A 26094-nucleotide genomic window follows, 5' to 3' on the forward strand; every position below is an offset into this window, starting at 1 on the left:
ATCAACTTGAGGTTGTTTATAAAATGTCTTATGCAAAAGACCAACAAAACCTAATTTAATGCGTAAAACTTTCTTAATTGCAATGCATTAAACTTTTCTTAAAACCTCTTAATATGCTGAGTGCACCTTTAAATCACGCCAGTTTGTCGTGATCTGCAAATGCCGGATTTGACTTTCAATAGGACAGTCGTCATACATCTCTTGTAGGGGGTTTCTTTACGTCATACCGCGGTGTTTCCGTCAGGTCTCTCCGCATAGCATTATTACTACAACACACAGCAAGTCCACCCCCCCCCCCCCTCTCTCTCTTCAGTTCCTTGAAGTACTGCAGAGACGGAGCTGCAGCGCTTAAACACCGTCAGCTCTTGCTTTAGTTGACGAATATATTTACGACACAAATAAATGTTTATTCATTAGCAACGGCGGGCGTCTCGTAATGGAGAGCAAACATCGACATATCATCTGCTCCCTTAATGGTGAGTCAAATCTTTAAAGAGCCTCATAACAACACATTTTGCTATATCACTGTACGAAATAATTTTTCTTAATTTATTTTATAAATAATTTAAAATTCTTACTATCATCTGACTAGCACTGTGTAGTTTGTCATAAAGAAGACGCATGCACAGGAAATTAAAATTACACTGACAGTTCAGTTTGTCCAGGCAACAAAAGTTGTTTATTCAGACGTTCAGGTCTGGACCCCAAAAACAGAACTAAAATTGGTTTATTTGAATGTGTTTAATTTAGACATAGTCCTTATACGTTCCGTTCGGTCGTTTATAAAAAAAAAAATGATTAGAGGAGAGTGGCCGGTGTTGAGCGTTGCTCAGGAGTCAGTTTTGACATGAACGAAAGCGACTGATCGGTGGCTGGAACAGAGCACAGCGCGCGGATCCCCCGCCGCAGGCACCACGAGCACTGCTGAGACACACAGACAGAGAACTGCCAAGAACAAGATTACAAAAGTGTATGACATTTTTTTAATATTCCTTCTTGGATATATGACACCCAAAAAGTAACATAAATTGAATCCTTTCTACAACAAGTTTTTACACTGAGCGTTGACTGTATTAAAGCTTTACCTGCAACCCTGTTACCACGGGTATTGTAGGCTGATAAAAATGTAGTAGCCTAGGCTACCCTATCCAAAGTTTTTTTTTTTTTTTTTTTTACAAATATGTATTTGTTTATCTCATACAAGTTTATCAATAACTACAAAATACATTAATTCGTTAATTTCTTATTATTAGTTTAGTACATTATTTTGACAGGACCCGCTTTCTATGTCCAATACTCTATTTTTTCTCTCTATTTTTTACATTTATATTTGTATAGACCTACTTTATTTTTTATCTTAGATAATTACACACACAGCCAAAATCATTAACAGCCAAATTTTGAGTCTTTGTTTGGAGTCAAATAAGGTTTAATAGGCTCGTTGAGCCATGTCACTTATTGGGTGATTTTTTTTTATTCAGCTTTATTGGACTGAGACAAGTTTGTTTTCCGAAGTCTTGAAACTTTAAATCCCCTAAAATTCATTTTGATTATGGATAAGCTGGTTGTAAAATGCTCATGTTTAGCCATTTTATAAAAGAAAATGAATTAAAACAATTGTGGCCATGCTTTCTATAAAAGCGGAGACCAATCCAGCTTTTCATTTTAGTCATGCACTTTAAACTCATTCAGCTCTACAGTAATTCCAAGGTTGTATCCTTGAGGACTGCAGAGCATTTCATCAGTGATGCTGCATTGACCAGGCTTTTATCTTTGCTTTCATATAGTTCAGCTGCATGCATTTGCCTCATTAGGCTGCATAACCACTAAGGCAATTCAGAGATAAATCATTTATTTGGTGCATTGTGTAAATATGCAGTAAATGTCCTTTAATATTGGCATCCTCAAGACTTTTTTCTAAGGTTTTTTTTTTTTTTTTTTTTTTTTTTTTTTGTCTGTTGCGTTTAGTTTGCATGACTGGGAACACATGTCCGATGTTAAGATTAGAATCTGCTCCTGTAGCAGTGCTCATGCTGGTGGGAAGGTTTGCTCTGCCCATTGAGAATAGGCTTTATTGAATTACCTGCAGAGTGATGCAGCCGGCCGTGTCGTGATTGAGAGCGACAAGCCTCATATAATCCCAGCCTACTTTTTTCTCTTTAGCATGCATGCCAGTGCGTCATCATACCCTGATGTTTCACAGATTCAAGATGAACATATATATGAGCAAGTACATTAGAATAGTGTTAAACATGTTCAGCGGGATTCATTTACATTGTAATGTAGACTACTGCTTCTTCCAAATTTGTTTTCCTTGCCATAACTCAACATTGTCTTTCTTAGATACAATAACTGAATACTGTCATGCCATAATATTAGCAAAAATAATTCAGATAGAATTAGAAAATAAATTGAGACTAGAGGAAGGTTTCAAAATGATTTTCCTCTCCATCTGTTCAGTTGTCACGACGCACTGTCAGACAAAAAATCTTGTGCTGACAGCGTATGCTGAACAAAATGCAGTTTTCTTAATATTCCTCCAAATGTTGTCCTAAATAGATGAACACGGTTGTCTTTGTGACAACTGAATTTCATATTGCTAAAAGGTTATGTGAGTTTTAGGGTTTGTGAGTCCAGCAATGCAGCTGTCATAGACTTATTGTTTCGCTGTTTGCTGGCTTCATTTTTTTTTTTACATTTGTTGATTATCAGTGTCCTTGTGTGTTGAGTGGCCTAAAATATGTTCAACTATTAAAAAACTATCCTGGGTATCTTTGTTTTGTAGGATGATTGAAATAAAGACAGCTCACTTAACACGATTTTCCAATAAAAATATATACACAGCTGTCAAAACAATCATATAAATTACTGAAAATGAAAATTTGCTGAACAAGAAATCTGTTTTTGTCTTGATGAATATATGGCTGAATGAGGCCTTTTGCACAAATGGAAGAATTGTATTCAAAATGAAAAAACAAAGTAATGTTAGTAAAATTGACAGCACATGCTTTGGATTTTGCTTGGATTTTCATAAACTTTTTTTTTTTTTTTACACCAGACAGCTAATTCAACCTTCCCCAAAACTTTTCTTCTTTCCTCTGTCTCCATAATATAATAAATTCCTGAAGCAATCTCTTAGCACAAGATTCCCTGTCCTTCTTATAGACAAGGTCATGTTTTTTTGTTTTAATGTGATTATGTCCTCTCCAAACCATTAGGAGATTGAACCTGGCTTATTCACACTGCCTGACAACAACAACAAAAAAAGGACATTCACTCTTTCAGCTTACTTGTCTGTCAGACAGTCCATAAAAATACTAATAACTGTCTAAATTTAAAATCGTTAGCACTTCATATTTTTTCTGCCTTATATTAATCACTTCTGTGAGTATTATACTTATACCTTAGAAAAAAATAAACATCAGGGTAACATCTATTGTAGCAACACATATATGTAAACTATTTAGCCTATTTTACACCCCGAAACTGAAAGAAATTTCACTGACTGTGTAAAATATTGTAACTGATTTTGTTCTTATAGGCTGAAATGATTTGAAATGCCACATTTAGTTTATTTTTTTTTTCACATTTGCCCCCTCTCCTTATCTTAAACATATTGACAGGTAATTTTACAGCTTGCCTCTTAAAACCATTGTTATTCATGCCAGCTTGGCAAATATGCTGTAATGTTCTAGCATAGAACCTGACCCCAGTGCACCAGAGAAGGCGTAGAGAACAGAAACACCATACATCATTTCGACAGAGGCTATCATGAGGCCTATTTTCAATCCACTTGCGACTGATTGTACCTAAACTGTGCTCTCAGGTTAAGCTGGTCCTAGTCCGATCAGTAAAACACAGAGAATGCTGCTTTTCAGTTAGGAAATGATCTCAGACTGATTTAGATTTAGTTGTATTTGAAATATTACAGTGTTATCCGAAGCTGTTACAGCTGATGATCTACGCGGATGATTCTACCGTCCATCATTTGTGAGCAGATCCCACAGCATTACGCAGGTAGATTGGGGGGAAGTGCTGTGTCTTCACCGAGGGGCCAATCATGCAGTTCACTGGGGCTGCCGGACCTCTCAGACAGACACATGGTCCACATCCATTCAGTCAGCCAATAATGGATTACTCCACAGCCTGAGCACTCAGCTTCCCAACGGCATGTAAACACAATGAAAGTAAAACAAGCTCACTCTCTTGATCCATTAGCTGTTGTAAAGTCCCCGACTCATTCACATGGTGTACATGGCTCGCAGTATGGCAGAGATTATGATCACATGGTGTTTCATCGGCATACAAAATTTTGTTCACTTTCTGTTTACGATCACTAAACTATTTTGCAGTCTATAACATTTGTTTAAAAAAAATTCTAAATACAGTGCATAGTTTTATGACCTATGTAACCCAAAGCTTTAGCCCTCACAATATAACTTTAAACCTGTGTTTCTCCCAGACTCATGAGAGCCATAAAGACAAAAGCACCTCTTCTGTGGTGACTGCAGACCTCTTCCCCTCCAACATCGAATCATGGTTGATACAGCTCCACAAGACACGTCTTCCCTCATGAAGGGCGCCAGAGACATTGCTAAGGAGACCAAACGACAAGCTGTTAAGAAGGTCATCAAAGTTGTGGACCGTGCCTCAGACGAGTACTCCCAAAGTCGCTCCTACCAGCGCTTCCGGGATGAAGACGATGACTACTACAGCCAGCCGGGTGGGAACTACACAGGAAATGACGCCAATGATGAAGAGGGATCCAGCGACGCCACTGAGGGTCACGATGATGAGGATGAGATATATGAAGGGGAGTACCAGGGGATCCCCTCGGATGCAAAGGCCAGAGATGGACAGCTGGCTCTGGGACAGCCGGTGGCGGATGGCCTGAAGGACCGGAGAGAGCTGGAGAACGAGAGGCAGGCGGACGAGGAGGAGCTGGCGCAGCAGTACGAGCTCATCATACAGGAGTGTGGACATGGCAGGTTTCAGTGGCAGCTGTTCTTCACCCTGGGCCTGGCGCTCATGTCTGATGGTGTGGAGGTCTTCGTTGTGGGCTTTGTTCTTCCTAGTGCAGAGACGGATATGTGTGTGCCTGACTCGAGCTCTGGATGGCTAGGTAAGAATGTAGAAGGAATGTAACTACTGTAGATAAACACTATATTCATGCATATCACACATTGTATGAAAAGCTTGCATTTTAACAATCATACATTCCCTGGGAATTCAATCCGTGAGCTTGGTGTTGCTAGTGCCAGGCTTAGTTCACCCAAAAATTATATAATCAATTACTCACCCTCATGTCATTCCAAACCTGTAACCATTTTGTGATACCATTTTCCATTTTGGAGAAGATCACGATGCAAGGGACCGTGCCACAGAAGAGGCCAGGGACGAGGGCTGCAAACTAGCTGCATGCTATATGCCCTATGTACACGGCATCGGTTGTCTCTGTATAACAATGCCTAGTGTATTGTCCCTGTTAAATAAACAAACTGCCGTATGTGTGCTTTTCCAGCATGTAAACAAAGCATGCATGTGGTGCTGTTAGTGTATAACAATCACGAGCTGTGTCTTGTTTACAATCAGAGCATGTGCATGTGTCGTGATACTCTCCAAAATGGTGCCCTAGGGTGACGCAGAGGAGAAGAATTGTTGAATTAATTCATTATTTTAGTTTTCTTTTTGCACAAAAAGTATTATCGTAGCTTTAGGAAGTTGTTAAAACAACTAAAACATTAAAACATTTGAACCACTGATGTCACATTGACTATTTTAACAATTTCTTAACTACGTTTCTGTGCCTTGACCGTGGTAGGACCCTTGCTCTCGGATTTCATCAAAAATATCTTAATCTGTGTTCCAAAGATTAACGAAGGTCTTGAACGATGAACGAAAAGCAGCAAATAAATATATTGGAATGATTTCTGAAGGATTATGTGACATTAAAGCCTGGAGTTATTACTGGGGAAAATGTTGCTTTGCTGTCACAGGAAAAATTACATTAAAAAATTATATTTAAAAAGTAATCAGCAATTTTAAATTAAAATATGATCTTAAAATCATTGTTTTACTTTTGAATGAAATGGTCAAGTTGAGCATGAGAGTAATATTTTCCAAAAATATTAACTAAACACGGTAGTATTTTTTCTTTTGAATTACATGACCTATTATATTTATTTATAATTATTGTAGGCTGTTGTATTCAGAAGTAGATTATTATTTAGTGTGGCCAGACAGTTTACTATACTGGACAAAAAGGAAGCAACATTACCAAATGTAATTTGTTATTACTTGAGCAAGTGTATGATACTTCTTTAAACGGTTCTCATTGACCTGGTTTAGGGTCATGTCATTGATCTTCATATAAATTGACATTCTTATGTGTTTTATCAGTTTAATCAAGTCTGAGTATCTCTCTTTCTCCCTATCCTTCTTTTTTTATCCTTCTTTTTCTTCACTTATGCACTCATCTGGAGAGCCCTCAGGGCATTGTGTGGCATGCTCTGCTTCCCTCTCTTTCATGCTCCCTCTCTCTCTTTGTCCTTACTCTGTCAATGGCTTTTAAGACATAATCGCACGTGGCCGGCTGTGACTGCCGGTACAGCTACTGGCTTTTGAGATCAGATACGGTCATCAGCAGAAGAATTTGCTGCTCCTCAGCCAGAAAGATTGAAACACTGTTTGGGGATCAAAAGACTTCAAAATGGCTTTGAAATGCTTTTATTTCTTTTTAATCTTTTTAAACTCACAACAGCTGCTTTTATTTAAAACAAAATACATTAAAAACAGAAATATTGTAAACATTATATATATATATATATATATATATATATATATATATATATAGAGAGAGAGAGAGAGAGAGAGAGAGAGAGAGATATAGATACTGTATAAATTATATTTTGTAAATGTTTTTTACTTAATACAATGATATTTTTTTCAGAATTCTTTGATGAATTGAAAGTTTGAAAGGATTTATTTTTAATGGATTTCTTTTTGTAACAGTTTAGAAGTCTGGACTGTCATTCTTGCTTTAAAAAAACCTACTACAAAAAACTACAAACATTTTTCTAGAGAACAATGCATTGTTTCAAGGAGATATTTAGGCAGAAATTCAGAGCCTGCTGACTTACAACAATCTAATTCAGTCGTGTATCTCTCGGTAAGGTAAGTAAGGTAATGGCTGTTCTCCAGCAGACACAGTCATGCAGTGGTGATTTAGTGTGGGATGCTGCAGAATACGAACTTTCTGCAGGTCCTAGTTAGCATTCAAGTGTTGACTCTTTTTCTGTTTGCTATCATAGTGTGACTAGTGAAATGGCACAGTGCCACATTCCACTTCTGATGTTTAAACCTTATCACAATTCACACATTCATTTTCTGTAGTCATTTAAACATCCTCAAGTCATTCAAAAACCATATACTGTACTGTATGCTTTTTTTCATGAAATCTAATAGTAAGAGGTTTAGCAGAATGTCCAGGCTTCTCTTTTCCATACAATACACAGTATACAGTGATTTATACTTTCTAGCTAAAAAGAAAAAAGTCACCAGCAGAAATTCATACACTATGCTTCGAGTTTGAAGAATATTGAGATGTTTAAACAAATGTTTAAACAGATGCTTAATATAAGGGGCCTTTTCTATTTGAGCTTTTTACTGAGACCAAATTATTTTGCTGTAGTGAATTTTCAAGAAACAACATTTTGAGAGTTTGGATGATATGTTCTGTATGACCAGAACCGACGTGGACTGAACAAGTTGTGTAACGTTACTGACATACGTGCATTTTTATATGAACTATCATTCTCCCAGGCATTATTCAAGGCTATCATGAGTTCATACATGCAGACATTATTTGAGCCATTTCTGCCTGTACAGGACAATTTAGTACAATGTAGTTTCACAGTCTATTGGCTTTATTACCCAACTACAATCAGACTATTCGTCTTGATTCAAATATATTTAGTATTATATTTAGCATTTAGTATTCTATAGAAAGAAGGCAATGGAAAATTGCTGCATCACACAGTTACAGTAATGGATGGTGTTGTGAACACGTTGTGTAATATGTCTTCCATTACTCAGGAGCCTATCTTCGTCTATAAATCTGTGGCTGATTTATCTACTACATCTTATCATAACCCCTTTTCTCGCTCTCTTTCTCTGTCCACCCTCTCTCATTATTCTCTTTATCTATCTTGTTTTGTGCATTGGTGACTGAGACACTGAGCTTGGCTAAACTGCAGTGAAATCACCCACTGCAGAGATTACAAGACCTGCACAGCTTCTCAATGTGTGCGAGAGAGAAAAAGACAGATATATATATATATATATATATATATATATATATAGACACACACACACACACACACACACACACACACTTGATTTTACAGAGAACATTTGCTTAAAATAATCCTGCCTTTCTGAATCTATTTTGCCAACCTTTTATTCTCGTTCAGTTCTCTGTTTAATGCTCTATTTTAAATTTTATGGCCCATATATTCAGCAACAGAATATAAATCATACTGCAACAATCATTTCAACTTGGTTGCTCCATACACCCAGATGTTTTTTACACACAGATCCTAAAGACAAGCTGACAATGGAAAAATCACCTCAATCCAGGTAGTAAAAGTATAGTTTATTGTTTAATTTGTAAGTTGCTCGTCTTATGGGTGTGATTCATTTTTAAAAAGCCCTGAACTAATGAGCACTTGTGCTTTCCTCTTGAAAGATATGAAATATGGGAAAAATTGGTTCTCTTGCTAAATGCTTTGTGTTCTTATGATAACTTTGCATTTGCTTTTTTCTTCCACCTCCTAATATTTCCATCGCCAGTTTTGTCAGGGAATGAAAAGTTTCTCAGGGGAATGTAAAAACTCTGCCTATTTCAAGCCTATTTAAAAATCTAAGTTCAGTTGCTGCTTTAGATTTATACATTTATTTAATTTGGGTTTACAAGTAATTTCAACTGACTTAAAAAATAAGTTGAATCTTATAAAACCTAAAAAAATGTCATTGAAGTTGAGTTGGAACACAAAAACTTTGAAGCTCAATATCTTAAAACTGCTCAGAACGCAGATAGAACCTTATAATTCCAAGGGGACGATCTCCAAAGTGAATCTATTTAGCAGGTATGTTACTGTACCAACAAAGCAGTTTACTTCTCACTATTAGTTGCTGTGTTGGTTCTACAGCAGCAAAATTGTTAGTGCTTGGTCACAAAGAAAGCTGCTGTATCAGTTGAGAATTGACACTTTGAAAAATCAGCAAATCTCCAAAAGGTTTTGTACATTGCAGCACATGCTCTGTGTAAAAAGTGTCAATGCATCTCTTTAAATACAACTATCAATCCACCAACTTCTCCTCATTTCTCTCTATTATGCTCTCTATATCTGACAAAACAGCTAAAATTCAGTCTGAAGGAGAAGGACAGGGTTTGCCTTATGCACGCACTGCTTCAGCCTTCTGGCCTGTTCGGCGACGCTGTCAGCTCAGTCGTCGACAGGTTTCAGGAGGCACATAAACAAGTGGCGCCAATCCATAAGTTTCTCCCTCAGCAAGATGCCCCAGCCGCATGCCAGCTCCTCATATAGAGAGGCTCAAAAACAGAGCTCTCAGTCGGGGACTTCTAAGCCCAAACAAGATCTTAGGGCAGTGATCGAAGATAAGAAGTCCTCGTCCAAGAAGTCCTGACACCGGAGGGTCAGGGCTTCAGAGGGCAGCCCCTGCTGGGGTAGAGCAACGTACACCGCATTACAGAGTCCCCGTCTCACCTCAGTGCCCACGGTGGGTCAGTCTGCCAAACAGAAATGTCTAGATGTGGCTCAGGTTCCTCTGCGTATGCAGGGCATCCACATTCTCAATTATATATCAACGATTGGTTGATTTTAGCTCAATCAGAGCAGATGGCGGTTCGACATCGAGATGTCGTTCTTGCACATATGGGGGAGCTGGGTTTGAGACTGAATGCCAAGAAGAGTGTACTTTCTCCAGTTAAGAGAACCACCTATCTAGGCATAGTGTGGGATTCAACCACGATGCAGACACGTCTGGAATGAGGGGGAATCCACTTCGAACTATCAAAGTCACGCGGCGATACCTCCATGCCTTAGACATATGGAAGAAACCTTGGTTCTTGAATCAGGGCCCGGTGTTCGGAGCTCCTTGTCACCCTGTAACACTAGCAACGGATGCGTCCCTCACTGGTTGGGGTGCGGTCATGAGTAGCCACCCTGCCCATGGTCTGTGGAGTGGTCACCATCTGACATGGCATATCAATTGTCTAGAGATTCTAGCCGTTTATCGAGCACTAAAATACTTCCTCCCAGACCTGAGGGGTCACCATGTGTTGGTGCGCAGTGACAACACATAGGTGGTCTCTTATATCAACCACCAGGGAGGTCTGTGTTCATGCCCCTTGTACAAGCTGGCGCACCAGATCCTTGTGTGGTCCAAGGGCAAACTCCTCTCACTCAGAGCAGTGTATATTCCTGGGAAGTAAAATGTGGGAGCAGACATACTGTCGAGGCAGGCGCCAAGGCCCGGGGAATGGAAGCTTCACCCGAGGTGGTGAAGCAGATATGGAGAAATTTTTGGCAAAGCTCAGGTGGACCTCATTGCGACTCGAGAGACATCACATTGTCCCCTTTGGTTCTCTCTAGTTTATCCAGCAACTGTACTTTGCAAACTGTAAACCCTGAGGTGGAAACTCTTCACCCCATGGTGCAGAGATCGTCAGCTTGACCCAGCTAACTGCCCAGTTAGTACCGTTCTGGAGTTTCTGCAAGCCAGGTTCTCTGCAGGGTTGACCCACTCCACGCTGAAGGTTTATGTGGAGGCCATTTCGGCCACCATGTCCCTCTCGATGGTCAGACTTTGGGAAGACACCCCCTAGTTACACGTTTCCTTTGCGGTGCGCTGAGGTTGAGGCCCTCAGTACAGTCCTGTATTCCCCCCTGGGACTTGGTTGTGGTGTTAGAGGCTCTTTGTAAAGCTCCATTTGAGCCAATACAAGATATATCAGACAGACATCTGACCCTTAAAACTACCTTTCTGTTGGCTATCACCTCTCTGAGGAGAGTTGGAGATCTTCAGACCCTCTCAGTGGCCCCTACTTATCTCGACTTTGTGCCCGGCATGGCCAAGGCTCACTCTACACGGGGTATGACAGCCTCCAAGGCCTTCCTAGTAGGTGTATCCATGCTGGACATCTGCAACGCTGTGGGGTGGTCCACTTCTGCAAGATTTTATGGCCTAGATATGCCAGTTACTCCAGGCGCTTCTGTCCTCTTGTCCTAAGCTATGCTCTTTGGAAACACACTAGGCAGGGATACTCGAAGCTTACACCAGCAGCACGGCACGTGCTTTAACAGCTTCCTGGTCCCTTACGTCACCCTGCCCATGATGTCAAACTCTTCCATTGGACAGATTACACACGATATTCAGAGTTTCTCATGCTAGACGCATTCCCCCATTGCGTTTTTGACGCAGCGTCTCCTTCCCTTGAGGAACCATGGTTACATGCGTAACCTAGAGACGTTTTCCAGCATTTTCTGTGTTTTTGAACCCTTTCTTACAATGACTGTATGATTTTGAGATCCATCTTTTCACACTGAGGACAACTGAGGGATTCATATGCAACAGAAGGTTCAGATGCTCACTGATGTTCCAGAAGGAAAAACCATGCATTAGGAGCAGGGTGTGCCATTTTCTTTGAATTTGAAGATCAGGGTAAATTGAACTTATGTATCTTCTAGGAAACATATAACTATCTCCTGTAGCCTCTGATGGGCAGTATTAAATGAAAAATATGATATTTAGGGAAAATAAGAAAAACAAACACATCTCCATTCTGTTCAAAAGTTTTCACCCCCTGGGTCTAAATGCGTGGTTTTTCCTTCTGGAGCATCAGTGACCATTTGAACCTTCCGTTATAGTTGCGTATGAGTCCCTCAGTTGTCCTCAGTGTGACTAGATGGATTTCTAAATCATATAGTCATAATTGGAAAGGGTTCAAATACACAAAAATGCTGGAAAACCAAAGAATTTGTGGGACCTGCAGGCAGAAGAACAGCAGGCAGTTTAACTGTTCAAGACAAACAAGGAATTCATGAACATCTAAATAAAACCAAATCACAAATCACAAAAAAAAAAAACCAACAAAAAAAAAAAAAACAGCTGTGCATCATTCAGGTAAGGACACAGTATTAAGAATCAAGGATGTAAACTATTGAACTCTTTCATTTTGATAAATTCACCTATTATTTTCTCTCGTGGACTATATGTAAACATATTTTATGTGAAATATCTTATTCAGGTCAGTACTAAATGAACAATAACATGCATTTTCTATGATCCCTCTTATTTTGGTAATATAATTAACATTTAGCTGATTCTGAAAGGGGGGTGTAAACTTTTGACCTCAACTGTAAATTAGTTTACTTCTAATGAACCAAGCTTTTTCCATTTTTTTTCCAATTGCATGTTAAACAGATTAAATAGAAATAGAAAAATCAGTCTACTACAGAAGAATATTATTATTTTATTTTATTTTATTTGGTGTATTTGGTGTATATTGCTATATTTAACAGATATTCAGGGTGTTTTTTTTTTATCTGTGCACCATCTAATTCTCCTATGAAAGGCATCTTAGTACAATAAACAATAGCAGAAGTTCTTTTTCAGTTAAATCTTGTGATGAGGACTTCTATATAGAATTCTGAGATCACTGAAGTCTGATACATTTTTAATGGTTATTTGTTTTTCCTTTGGGCTACTTATGTAATCAACATTTTACCGCACACAAACTCCCTTGCTTATAGCATCATCATCACGGAAAGTCTCCTTCATTTCACCCAGAAAACAACAAAGAAAGTCCTTAGGTGAAAACATCAGTCAAATGAAAGTTTAATGGTATTCTTGCTCTGGGAAGAAACTGCATATAAACCAGTATATATAAATGAGTCGCCAAACAAGAATGAAGAAAAAACAAACTCTCCTGAATATGTCTGCGTCAGTATGTGTATTTCTCCACCTGAGTTGTGTGTTCTCACTGTTTCACTTTGTTCTCTCCCCCCCATTTTATTTACTACAGGCAGCATTGTGTATTTGGGGATGATGGTAGGGGCCTTCTTCTGGGGAGGCATGGCTGACAAGGTGGGCAGACGGCAGTGTCTGCTGATTTGCATGTCCATGAATGGCTTCTTCGCCTTCCTGTCTTCTTTTGTGCAGGGCTATGGCTTCTTCCTGCTCTGTCGCATGATAGCTGGCTTCGGGTGAGTCTGTTTCCTTCACCACACAATCTGTGGTACATCTTCAAGATATTACATTTGTCAAGTCCAAAACGTGGATCTTGACAGAGACTTTAGATTTATTAATACAAAGAAATATATCAATATTTAGACTTTTGTTGAAATGTTTGGGGCCAGTAAGATTTTTGTTGAAAGAAACATACATTCAGTAAGGATGCATTAAATTGATAAAAACTGACAGGTAAGACATAATAATATCTATTAACTTTTATCAGCAGAGACTCTAAAAGGCTGAACAATAGTCTGGGTGTAATACAATATATATATATATATATATATATATATATATATATATATATATATATATATATATATATATATATATATATATATATATATATAAATCAACATCTTTATACTTCTCTTCTTTATATTAAAATTTAATTAAATTAAAAAAATTACATTTATGCATTTAGCAGAAGCTTTTATCCAAAGCGACTTACAGTGCATTCAGGCTATCAATTTTTACATATCATGCGTTCCCGGGGATTCGAACCCCCAACCTTGCTTTTTATTATATATATATATATATATATATATATATATATATATATATATATATATATATATATAAAATAAAAAGCTGTTAATATAAAGAAGAGAAGTATAAAGATGTTGATGGGGAAAATGCAGTTATGATTGTGGCTAATATTTGATACCATAATCCATATCCTTATAGGTTTTTTTGAGCACATACTGTACATCCTATGGTGATTCTTGTGAAGTTTGTAATGAAGAAAAAAAAACTGTAAAAATATCTCTGCCGCTCTTGTGTGTAAGCAAGCAGACGTAGGAAAATATCAATTTAATACACTACCTAGACATAGTCCCCATCTGCATTTTGACTTGGGTTTCTGGAAAGAATTCTCTGTTGGTATCATGAGGAACTGTACAATGGGCATCTTTTATCAACCCACCTCTAAAACGAGAATGTCTCTCCTATTCTTTAGATAATAGTCTTTTTCAGACAGGCAATACATTACATCTGGCTTGATCAATAGCCTCTACAGTGCTGCGTTCTTGACTCTTTGATTCTCCATTGCTGGCGGAGACTGTCTGTGGGTCCATGGCTAAAGCACTTGTCTCTCTGATGATGGAGTTATTGTGAATCTTTGAAAACATTTGGCTTGTGGCTCCTATTATGCATTTCACAGAATGTTGTTGCTAATTAAAATGTCAATTTGGTTGTAGTGATGAGTGGTACCATGTACAGTTAGATTTCTTAATGTTCTTGAAAGATACCAAAATACATTTTTTTTTTCAGAATTATTTGTTGGATAGGAAGTTCTGAAAAAATGTAAATCACTGAGCTCAACTTCAGTTTTGGGTTGATCAATCAATAACATCACTTTCAAGTAAGGGATCTGCACTCGCTCTATCTTCTTAATAACTTTTACATTTATTTTAATTTTGCGACAGAGCAATCAACAGTCAAACGTTTCGGCAGCAAGCCTTCTTCAGTCAAGGCTCAATTCTTGCACCGTTCTTGTTTAGCCTGCATATGCTCCCACTAAGTCAAATAATAAGAAACAACCAAATTGCCTATCACAGCTATGCTGATGATACCCAGATTTACCTAGGCATATCACCCAATAAACTACAGCCCCATTGACTCCCTCTGCCATTACATTGATAAAATTAATAGTGGGATGTACCAGGACTTTCTTCAGTTAAACAAGAAAAAAACTCAAGTCATTACATTTGGAAACAAAGATGAAGTTTTCCAGGTGAATGCATACCTTGATTCAACTAAAAATCAAGTCAGGAATCTTGGTGTGATTCTGGAGACAGACGTTAGTTTCAGTAGTCATGTCAAAGCAAGTAACTACTGTAAATCAGCATACTACCATCTAAAAACATTGTAAGAATAAGATGTTTTGTTTCCAGTCCAGACTTGGAGAAACTTGTTCATGCCTTTATCACCAGCAGGGTGGACTATTGTAATGGTCTCCTCACCGGCCTTCCCAAGGACACCATTAGACAGCTGCAGAGTCCAGAATGCTGCTGTTAGAATTATTACTAGAACCAGAAGATCTGAGCATATCACAGCAGTCCTCAGGCCCTTAGACTAGCTTCCAGTTACATTTAGGATTGATTTTAAAGTACTTTTACTCGTTTATAAATCACTCAATCACCTAGGACCAAAATACATTGCAGATATGCTCACTGAATATAAATAATATACCTAACTGACCACTCAGATCAGCAGGATTTAGAAATACCAAGGGTTCACACAAAACAAGGGGAGTCTGCCTTTAGTTACTATGCCGCCCGCAGTTGGAATCAGCTTCTGGAAGAGATCAGATGTGCTAAAACATTAGCCACTTTTTAATCTAGACTCAAAACTCTGTTTAGGTATCCTTACTGAATTAAAGTGTTAATTTAATGCATCCTTACTTAAAAAAAGAACTTGGGTTATTCTTTGATTCTTTTAAATGCCTACATTTAGTAATTAAATTACATTGTTTTTATTTGAACATTGAACTCAAGAAGACACCCAGGACTAATTAATCTCACAAACTAGACTTAATTCAGTCTAGTCAATTACTTTACACCAATAAAGTGTTTTCTGTTTAATTGGATTTGACATAAGCGAGGAGTGTTCTTTATTGCCCTCAAGTGAAAAACTAATTTTTTAGTCTTAAAATATTTTTTTGTCTGCATATTGTACGGTACAAGACCTTTTAGGTTGACTCTTCTGATAAGTGTATCATTATCAACACTTTCTTGAGCTGTTTTTCAACCAATGGCAGATCGTTTGGGAAACCATTTTGAAAAATTTTTTGCATTTCCATTTGGTGATGGTAGAAAGGTTTATTAAAAGTAATGGCAGGCTTTATTTTACACGCTTAAACACAACTTAAATAAGTCCACAGATCCACGTTTTAAAATTACGCTATAAAGGAAAGTAGATGAAATTAGAAACAGATGTCATAATTTGCTGAGCTTTTGGACCCTCTGAACTTTATTCTTCCTTGTCTTGTCCTTCAGGATTGGTGGAGCAGTGCCCATTGTGTTCTCATACTTTGCTGAGGTATTGGCAAGAGAGAAGCGTGGAGAGCATCTAAGCTGGCTCTGCATGTTCTGGATGATTGGAGAGATTTATGCCTCTGCCATGGCCTGGGCCATCATACCTCACTACGGTAAGATAACCAGAATGTTTTGCTAATCATCATTATCAAGGTTTTTCCTTTATTTTACATTGTTACAGAATATTTCTATTTCAAAAAATGCTATGCTATATGTCTAAAAACCATGGGACTGTAACTATACATGTCTAAAATAGCATGGTTTTATCGAGGTAATATCTCCTTAAAACTATGGTGATGCTTTCTAGTAAGCAAGCAAAAGTTGAACTTATCTTTTCATTTACATATAAATGAAATAACACAAGACACAGGTAGAGTCTGATTACAACAGTGTTCTCGGCGAGCTCTGGTCAAGGTGTCTGCTGTTCCTCCAGCACGTGTTGGCAGTGATGACTGTGAGGGAGAGGAGAACATCTGAGCTTTAGGTTAAGTGATTAATGTAGAAACAGAGCACTGCAGGGATATTTAAAGGATGAAGTGACTCCTGTGGGGGAAAGCATAGTCCGATGATTTATGAGAACCTCTACTCTGGAAGTAAGCTGCTCTCATCAGTAACGAAATGATGGAATAGAGGGGAAGGGAGGAGGTGAATGGATATGGAGAATAGTCTCTTGGCTAAAACGACGTTTTCACTCCTATTTTGGTAGGCGGGGGGAGGTGTTTGCTCTGTTTTGTTCTCTCTGAATTGATCATAATGAGGTTTTTCTCCTTGCCTTGTGAGACAAAACGAAAGGAGTGCTTGATTTATGAATGGCCCATGGTGGAGCCCAAGCAGGGGACAAGCTGTCAGACACAGTGGCTAGGAGAGTATTAGGGAGTCTGTATTATAGTCTAAAATCAATGGGAAACGGTCACAGGTTTTGTAAAATGGGTGTCTGTGTATACAATGAAGAGGGGCAGCCATGGGTGGGTAGATTACATTCAGTCTCCCTTGTTCTCAAAGTATATGGTCATTCAGTGATCAGTTACTGTATCTCACTGTCTACATGTGCTAATTTTTGCCAATCTCAATCAATTTAATCTAATATGCAAGTCCTTAAGATCCACACCACCCCTTTTACTATGTGGAAATTTCCTTATAATTTAATTATGAAAGGATGATTATTTAGTTTGGTTGGATGTAAACTATTGTGGCATGTATAAAACTACTGTCTGTGAAATGGCACATAAAGAGGGCGCACAATTTGTGGTATTGCTCTTGTTTGCAATGCTGACAGTCTTGGGGTTAAGCACCAAAGTATATCAAAGGTGGGTGGGGGGGTAGTTGTTTAAATCTCAGACTGTAATATTAATGCTTGCTTTAACAAACACAACTAATATATTTAGCTGCAAGCAGCGATAACTGGGGTTCAAGCACTTAATTAAGCACATGAGGAAAAATACATTATTATTTAGCAAGCCCGTAACCATCTAAATCATTTATCATTTTATTTTGTTTAGGCTTTATAGGTTTTTGGATATATTTGGACAGTCCCCTTTTCTTAAGGACTCTGTTATAGCTCCCTAAAGGGTACATTTCAACATGTTTTTGATAATTATTGACCTAAAATGTCCAGAGAATTGCACGGTTGTGGTCTTTTCCAGATTGACTGAAAAACCTAGGACTAGTTTGCAAAAGTAGGGTTTTTACATCTTCTCAGTCATTTAAAAACCGGTTTCATTGCTAGCAGTGGTTCTATGAGGTAAAGTTTGTGTGTATGTGCATAAAACAGCACAATTTACAATCATTTACACCCTCAAACAATGCAAATCCTGCCACCTGCCACTTCTAGTGATTTCTCACAGACCTTTGGGGCCGACAGGCCAACTGAGTTTTGTTACAATCAGCCTCCATTAACCTTGTCTAATAGGTGCTAATTTTTTTTTAAATATACGCATACAGTAGACACTTGTGGCACTTAGAACCAAGATTTTTATGTTGATAGGACAAATGGTTGCCTATTTATAGCCATTTTTATGTTTTTTTCCCTTATTATATTTCTCTGTGACCTCAGCTTGAGCTCTTACATAAGTGTTCCATATTTGACGAAGATATCTCTTCCGTTCAGGAGTTATAGGCATTTAACTAAAAGTTGCCTTTCCTGCTTCTAACATTTTGGCATCTCTTTGCAACGGTGAGTTGAAAGTTCAACTTTTTTTGATAATTATTGATCACTCTCCAGAGAATCTTTCTGTGCTGTTTTGGTTCCAATCGGACGAAAAACCTAGGGCTAGTTCACAAAAGTAGGTTATTTACCATATTTGTGTTCTATGTGTCTTTATTTTATCCAAATAAAGTACTTATAAAGTTTTAGAGCTGAGTAGGCAGTGGACAGTAGGGAGTTGACTAAATTTTGGAATAGAGCTTTTCAGAATTTTATAGTAGGAAAGACTGCTAGGAATGCTAGAAAGGACTGTATTTGGTTTGTATGTGGATGAAAAAACCAAGTGATCAATGGCAACAGAGCTTTTAAAAGTGCACGGTATGTACTATATGGGTAATTCATCCTGCCACTTTTAAAAGCTCTGTTGCCATTGATCACTTGGTTTGTACATCCACAGATAAACATCCTGCAGCTCAATCTCATTTCCATTTATATTTAATTAATTAGGGTTCAAGCGTGTAGCATTGAAATCCTATCGAAATTGTCTGAATAGTCTCAGATGAGCAATTTCCACGTAAAAATGATCGTGCAGACCAAACCGTAAGTTGTAGAGACTTGAAATTTGTATGGATATACAGCGGTCGAAAATACGAAATCGCTCGTAACTCCTAAACCGTCAGTCGCAGGATCATGTGTCTTATGTTGTTGGAATCATTGGCTCATGTAGGACAAAACGCATTCCTCTGATTTGATCGTGAGATTGGCAAACTTGGGGGCATTTCGCATATTTTGAAAAATCATATATTTTTTTTAATTAGACTGAATAAACATTTATCCTACCTCATGTGCCTCTTTCAAAATCGCATATTAGAATATTACTTTTACTGTTTTGGCCATGTTTTTTTGCTTGAGTATTATGCTTATATGCAATTCGGAATTCATTGCCCTTGCAATTTAAAATTTAAAATTTGAAATTTAGGTTTCTTTTGGTGCCTATGATGCTTTAAATTACTGCATCTGAATGCAACTTGCTAGGTTTTCGAACACAATAAAAAATAAATGTCCTTACAATTGGAAATGTTTCAAGTCATTACATTTACACAGTTTGTGTGTGTGTGTGTGTGTGACTGTGTCGTTTCATTAGCATTAAAGCCGACTGTGAGTAGAGCCACTGGCAAGCCAATGTACAATACCGTAGGTCTGCTGTAGCTGCTGACTCAGTCACCCGTTTCCTCAGTCAATTATGCACATAATCTATGTAATGAGATTTCCAATGACATGGGTGAAACATTAACCCTCTGGGCTTGGCTGCTGTTGCAATCACAGCTTCATAACTCTCACTCATACTGCAGTGTAGTGTTACCTTCATTATTTACCACAGGTCCTCACAGAGATACGCTAATGAACACACACACACACACACACACACACACACACACACTGAATTCCATATTTCATCATGCCATATTACTTTCTTTCAAAACTCTGGATTTCTTTACGTACTGTGTGTGTATTATGTGACTTTTTCTTCATTTTAGGATGTTTTTTTATATGTGACCTATTATCATTATTTAATTCAAGATGTAGATTTGTTTGTTTCTTTATCTGAACAGATTTGGTGAAATTTACCTTTACATCATTTGCTTACCAAGGGTAAATAATATACAGGAGTTGTGTGGATTAATGGTGGATTGTGCTATTTGGACTATTTTGACTGCACCCATTAACTGTGGAGGATCCATTGGTGAGCAAGTTATGTAATGGTACATTTCTTCATATCTATTCCAATGAGGAAGCAAACTTGTCTACATTCGAAACAACTTTTAATTTTGGGTGTGCTATTCCTTTAATGGCAACTTTACATTACCATAAATGAAAGACACTTGTGCCTTTCCAAAGGACATTTCCACTTTAATAATATCATTAAGACCCTACACTGTTTTACAGCTCAGTGAATAAGACATTACTGGTAAAAAAAGAAGATGCATATGGAGGAGAAGTAGAAAAGGAGCCACTTAAAATGAAATATAACGAGAAAAGCACATTTTCAGCCTGGGATAATTTTATTGCGCTCTCTGAGTTCATGTCAGTCTTAAAGCTGCTTTACGTGATTTCAGAAACCTGCCTGATACCACTGAAAATTAGAAATGCAGAATAGTTTTGAATGGTGTGTTGATGAGTCCTTTTATATATATGCACTATAAGAATATTAGAACAGAACTGGGCAATCATGTGTTTCAGCTTTATTTCAGTTAACGGAAACAAATTTTTAATAGTTTGTTTTTGTTAACAGTGTTTTAGATGTAGATTTTTTTATTTAGTTATTCCATACTATGTTGCAACCTCAAATCAGGACTGCATTATAAAAGGAAGCCCAACCTATAACACCCATTAATCCTGATGTTTTTTCAGTTCCTTCACCTGGAACACCACACTCATCTCTTATGTACAGTAATCAATCAGCATTGGACAAATGAAATGGATGTGTTCACTCAGACCATAATCACTGTGACATCCCAACAGTTACTGATAAATGTTTCTAGTTCAAATCCTACAGTTTTGTGGCTTGAAGTGCTACCGAGGAGCCAAGCCCTTTGTCTGTGCTGGATCAATAACATGAAAAATGGTCTGATGTTTTCCTCAGGCTGGAGTTTCAGTATGGGCTCAGCTTATAAATTCCACAGCTGGAGGGTGTTTGTGGTGGTGTGCGCTCTCCCCTGCGTTTGTGCCGTGGTGTCCTTAACGTTCATGCCAGAGAGCCCAAGGTTCTACTTGGAGGTAAGGAGTGTGTGAAATTAAGTGAAGAGATACAAAGAAAGTGTATAATTCATTATAGTTTTGGTTGAGTTTGAAATAAGGGTAATTTACAAATAGAAAATGGGCAAAATCCATTTCAGATGCTTATGGCTGCTTTATTGTTTACTGCATGTACAAGCATCAGTTTATGACTTGAACATCTGAAGAAACAGCCTGACTTAAGGGAACACGACTCTCTTTGAAGCTAATGACGCGTGCTTGTCGTGACTCCCTACACCCCTCTTTTAGGCCTGCCGTGGCAATAGAGGTGGGCGGTTGTCATCTAGCGCTGCGGTTTCCACTTAATCCAGTTAATCTCTTAGGGATTTTTCTGCTCTATCCTTTCAGGTGGGGAAGCACGATGAGGCCTGGATGATCCTCAAGCAGATTCATGACACAAACATGCGAGCGCGTGGACAGCCCGAGAAAGTCTTCACCGTGAGTCGATTCCCTCACTGCGTTAACTTTAAGCTGCTTAGATCACCAACCATGCTTTAAAGTCGCTTAAATTCATACATGATTGTCTTATCCTGCCCTGTATGTGGGCTTCACAGATGTTTCTGGTGTCATTTATTCAGCTGCTTGGTGAGCAGCCTAGTGATGGAGATCAAGCTGTCATCCAAATTAGACACTCTTATATCTCCCTAAAATATTCTCTCTCTTTTAAATACTGAATATACTGAACAAGTCAAACTTAAAAAAATACTCACATTTCATTGCATTACATGACCAAAAAATCTGTAGAATAGCCCATATGGACTGCAGGCAAAAGTGGACCAAATCCGATTTGAGATCTTTTTCTTCAAACTTTTCTCCAATCTAGACTTGAATCTGATATGTAGAGAAAAATAAAAATCTGGGATATAAATCAGGATTGTGAACTATAGCTTACAGTGTGAACTCTAGTAACTGGTGTTTCTTCTTTTAGGTGAACAGAATTAAGATCCCAAAGCAGATTGATGACTTTGTCGAGATGCAGACCGAATCTGGCAACATTTTCTCGAAAGTGATCTTCAGAATAAAGACTGAGCTTCATGGGGTGAGTCATGATGTGTAACCTTTCAGAAAATATACCATCTATGTAATCATTAGCAGAAATTATAGAATACTTATTGTTTTTTATGATTCAAATAAAGATCATTAAAACTCCTGTTTCTGTCCTTCCAGATTTGGTTAAACTTCTTGAAGTGTTTTAATTATCCAGTAAAAGACAGTACAGTCAAACTTGCTATTGTGTGGTTCACACTGTCATTTGGGTAAGATCTCCTGTCTGTCATGCTGTTGCTCTGTCTGTTGTTCTGTCTGTCTCTCTGTCTATCTGGGGTGCGTTTCCCAAAACCATAGTTGAGCCATAAAACTTTGTTGGTTGCAATGCAATTTCCCATTGCCAACCAACAAAGTTCCTAACAGGTTAGCAACTATGGTTTTGGGAAATGCACCCCTGTCTGTTTGTCTGTCCATCTATAGTTCTGTCTGTAGTTCTCTCTGTCTCTCTGTCTTTCTTTCTGTCTGTCTGTCATTTTGTCTGTGTGTCTATCACTCTGTCTGTCTGTCTTTCTGTCTGTTTTCTGTTGTTCGGTCTGTCTCCTGTTATTCTGCCGTTCTGTCTTCCTGTCGTTCTGTATGTCTGTTGTTCTCTCTCTCATTCTGTCTGTCTGTTGTTCTGTCTGTCTGTTGTTCTCTCTGTCATTCTATCTGTCTACAGTTCTGTCTGTCTGTTGTTCTGTCTGTCATTCTGTCTGTCTATAGTTCTGTCTGTCATTCTGTCTGTCTATAGTTCTGTCTGTCTTCAGTCATTCTGCCGTTCTGTCTTCCTGTCATTCTGTATGTATGTTGTTCTGTCTGTCATTCTGTCTGTCTGTTGTTCTGTCTGTCTATAGTTCTGTCTGTCTTCAGTCATTCTGCCGTTCTGTCTTCCTGTCATTCTGTCTGTCTGTTGTTCAGTCTGTCTATAGTTCTGTCTTCTGTCAGTTGTTCTGTTTTCTGTCATGCTTTCTGTCTGTTGTTCTGTCTTCTGTCAGTTGTTCTGTTTTCTGTCGTGCTTTCTGTCTGTCGTTCTGTTAGTCTGTCGTTCTTTTTCTTTCTTTCTTTCTTTCTTTCTTTCTTTCTTTCTTTCTTTCTTTCTTTCTTTCTTTCTTTCTTTCTTTCATTCTTTCCTATCATTAAAGAACTCAGTACTTCTGCAGGTATTATGGTTTATCGGTGTGGTTCCCTGACGTCATCAGACATCTTCAGGCCGATGAATATGCCTCCAAAGTACAAAGGCATAACAATGAGCGCATTGAAGACTTCACCTTCAATTTCACCCTTGAGAACCAGATACACACTAATAGCTTATTTATCAGTGACAGGTGACTTATTCAAACTGTAACCATAATCATCTTCTTATTGTACTAATTTTTATTCTGTGTGTGCTTATCACATAAATCATTTTCTTTATCCGTTCCTCAGGTTCATAGGTATGAAATTCAAGTCTGTCACTTTCATCAATTCCACTTTTCATAGCTGCTTTTTTGAGGATGTGACATCAGTCGGATCTTTCTTTCGAAACTGCACGTTTATTGAGGCTGTCTTCTATAACACTGGTAAAACAGTCATTTATTTCTGACACAAAACAGACCACATTTTCACCATTTTACCACTTTGCTGCATGCCTGCAAATAAGTAACTATTGCTTTCTACTGTGGTTTAAATCTCGTTAATTTATTCATTTGACAGATATTGATGACTCCAAGCTTATAAACACAGATGTGGTAAACAGCACATTTTACCACAACAAAACAGGCTGTCAAATGACATTTGAGGATGATTATAGTGCATACTGGGTCTACTTCGTCAATTTCTTGGGAACACTGGCTGTTCTGCCTGGTAACATCGTATCTGCACTGCTCATGGACAAAATTGGCCGCTTGTCTATGTTAGGTGAGACAAGATTTTGTTTCAGGTTGGACCACTTTGCAGATATATTTGAGATTCATACTTTTTGAATGTGTGAAGGAATAGTTTTGCTGTAAATGTTCTGTGTTTCGTCAGGGTTTTCCATGATTCTGTCTGGTATCAGTTGCTTCTTCCTGTGGTTTGGCACCAGTGAGTCGATGATGATTGGGATGCTGTGCTTGTACAATGGGTTGAGTATTTCCGCCTGGAACTCCCTGGATGTTGTGACAGTAGAGCTGTACCCTACGGACAGAAGGTTTGTTTGTACTCATAAATAATAGAATATGCTAACAGACATGCAACAAAGCTGTTTAATGATTTCAAAGCCCATTAAATATCAATGTAACACCAACGTTTACCCTTTCCTCTTCCATGCTCTCTCCCTCCACTTCTCTATTTCAGAGGAACTGGATTTGGCTTCTGTAATGCCCTGTGCAAGCTAGCCGCAGTGATGGGAAATCTGATTTTTGGATCTTTAGTGGGCATCACCAAAGCCATCCCCATTCTTCTGGCCTCCTCAGTGCTCGTAGGCGGAGGTCTGGTGGGATTGCGACTACCTGACACCAGGTCAAATGTCCTCATGTAACCCTTGTGTTGGAGGTCTGGAGAAACTTAAAAGGCTTGAGTTAACCCTCATTCCTCATTGTTGTATACAGTGTACTTATGTTGTGTTCATAACAAGATAATTCTCAATTAGGCATCATCATATTTTGACAGTCGTTAGACTTTCTTTGCAATAATAAAACTTCTGCACCTTTATACTTTACAGTTCATTTAAACAAGACCCTCATGTTTCCTTTTGGCTTTTTAGAGGTTTAGAATGGCCCAGGATTGAATGTGAGCGTAAATATTAATGTCCCCTTATTAAGACTCAAGCAAAACAACCTATTAATGAGCAGTCCAAATCTGCTTCAAGTATGCAGAGAGGATGATCAGATATGCCAAAAGCCCAGCACAGCTGCATCACACCTGGCAGACTGAATCCTGAGAATTACTAAAGAGATGAGAGACTGAGACCGGTCTACTGGTAAACAACTCTTTATTCAGTTATTAGTTTCAGACTACACATAGTGAAAACGTTATCCAGATATGGTATCATATATTTCTAATGAAAGAGAAAATGGTTTTGTTGTTGAATCAGTTTCACTGAGTATTGAGTAAGTTGATGACAAGGTTAATATCCATTATCTTTGTGGTAGCACTTTATTTTACAGTCCTGTTCCTCATGTACATACTATGTACTTATTATAGTAATTACAATAACTATGTAATAACTAGGTACTAACCCTGAACCTACCCTTAAACCTAACCCTACCCCATGTAGTTACCTCGTGTTACCAGAACTTTCTTAGATAAATACACTGTAAGTACACTATAAGTACATGTTAGTACACGTACTGTAAAATAAAGTGCAACCATTTTTGTTTTAAAGTATTATTACTGTATTTTTTTTTACTCTAACCTCTGATGAAAAAGGCCACAACAGTGCACTCATGCTCATGTATAAAATTCCTCTGGAAATATAAAAAAAACTATTTTGTGCTCTGCAGATGTTTTGTTCATATACAATGGAGTGAGTATATTTTGTTCATAAGCTTTTTATTGCAAGCCTATTTGATTTCATATACAACGGGCGTGTGTTATCAGTCTTGTTCTGCCAATTTGTGATTTGTCTAACAGCAAATGGCCTTTTGAAACTGTGCCTCTCCTACATAAGATCATCATCATGTATGAACTTGAGGTGGCTGCTGTATTAGATATCATAGAGTGTGTATCTGCCAGGGTCACTCATGCAAACCATCTTTACAATCTGACAGAAAGGACTGATCAGAATCAGGCTGGCGATGTGCCGGAAAGCCTCTT

The 26094-nt window shown here is 38.1% G+C and overlaps 1 protein-coding gene across 1 annotated transcript; it reads left to right on the plus strand.

Annotated features, from left to right (window-relative positions):
• On the plus strand, positions 1-25537 carry sv2ca (synaptic vesicle glycoprotein 2Ca). Its single transcript, XM_026211379.1, has 13 exons — positions 1-476; positions 4463-5122; positions 13109-13289; positions 16317-16468; positions 21143-21276; positions 21643-21732; positions 22223-22333; positions 22462-22550; positions 23481-23645; positions 23746-23879; positions 24013-24216; positions 24328-24487; positions 24634-25537. The coding sequence occupies exons 2-13, from the start codon at positions 4537-4539 to the stop codon at positions 24815-24817; spliced, it is 2190 nt and encodes a 729-aa protein (XP_026067164.1). The 5' UTR covers positions 1-476; positions 4463-4536; the 3' UTR covers positions 24818-25537.
• Positions 25538-26094: the final 557 nt, after the last annotated feature.

Source organism: Carassius auratus, chromosome 30 (genome assembly GCF_003368295.1).
Source record: "Carassius auratus strain Wakin chromosome 30, ASM336829v1, whole genome shotgun sequence".
Taxonomy (NCBI): domain Eukaryota; kingdom Metazoa; phylum Chordata; class Actinopteri; order Cypriniformes; family Cyprinidae; genus Carassius; species Carassius auratus.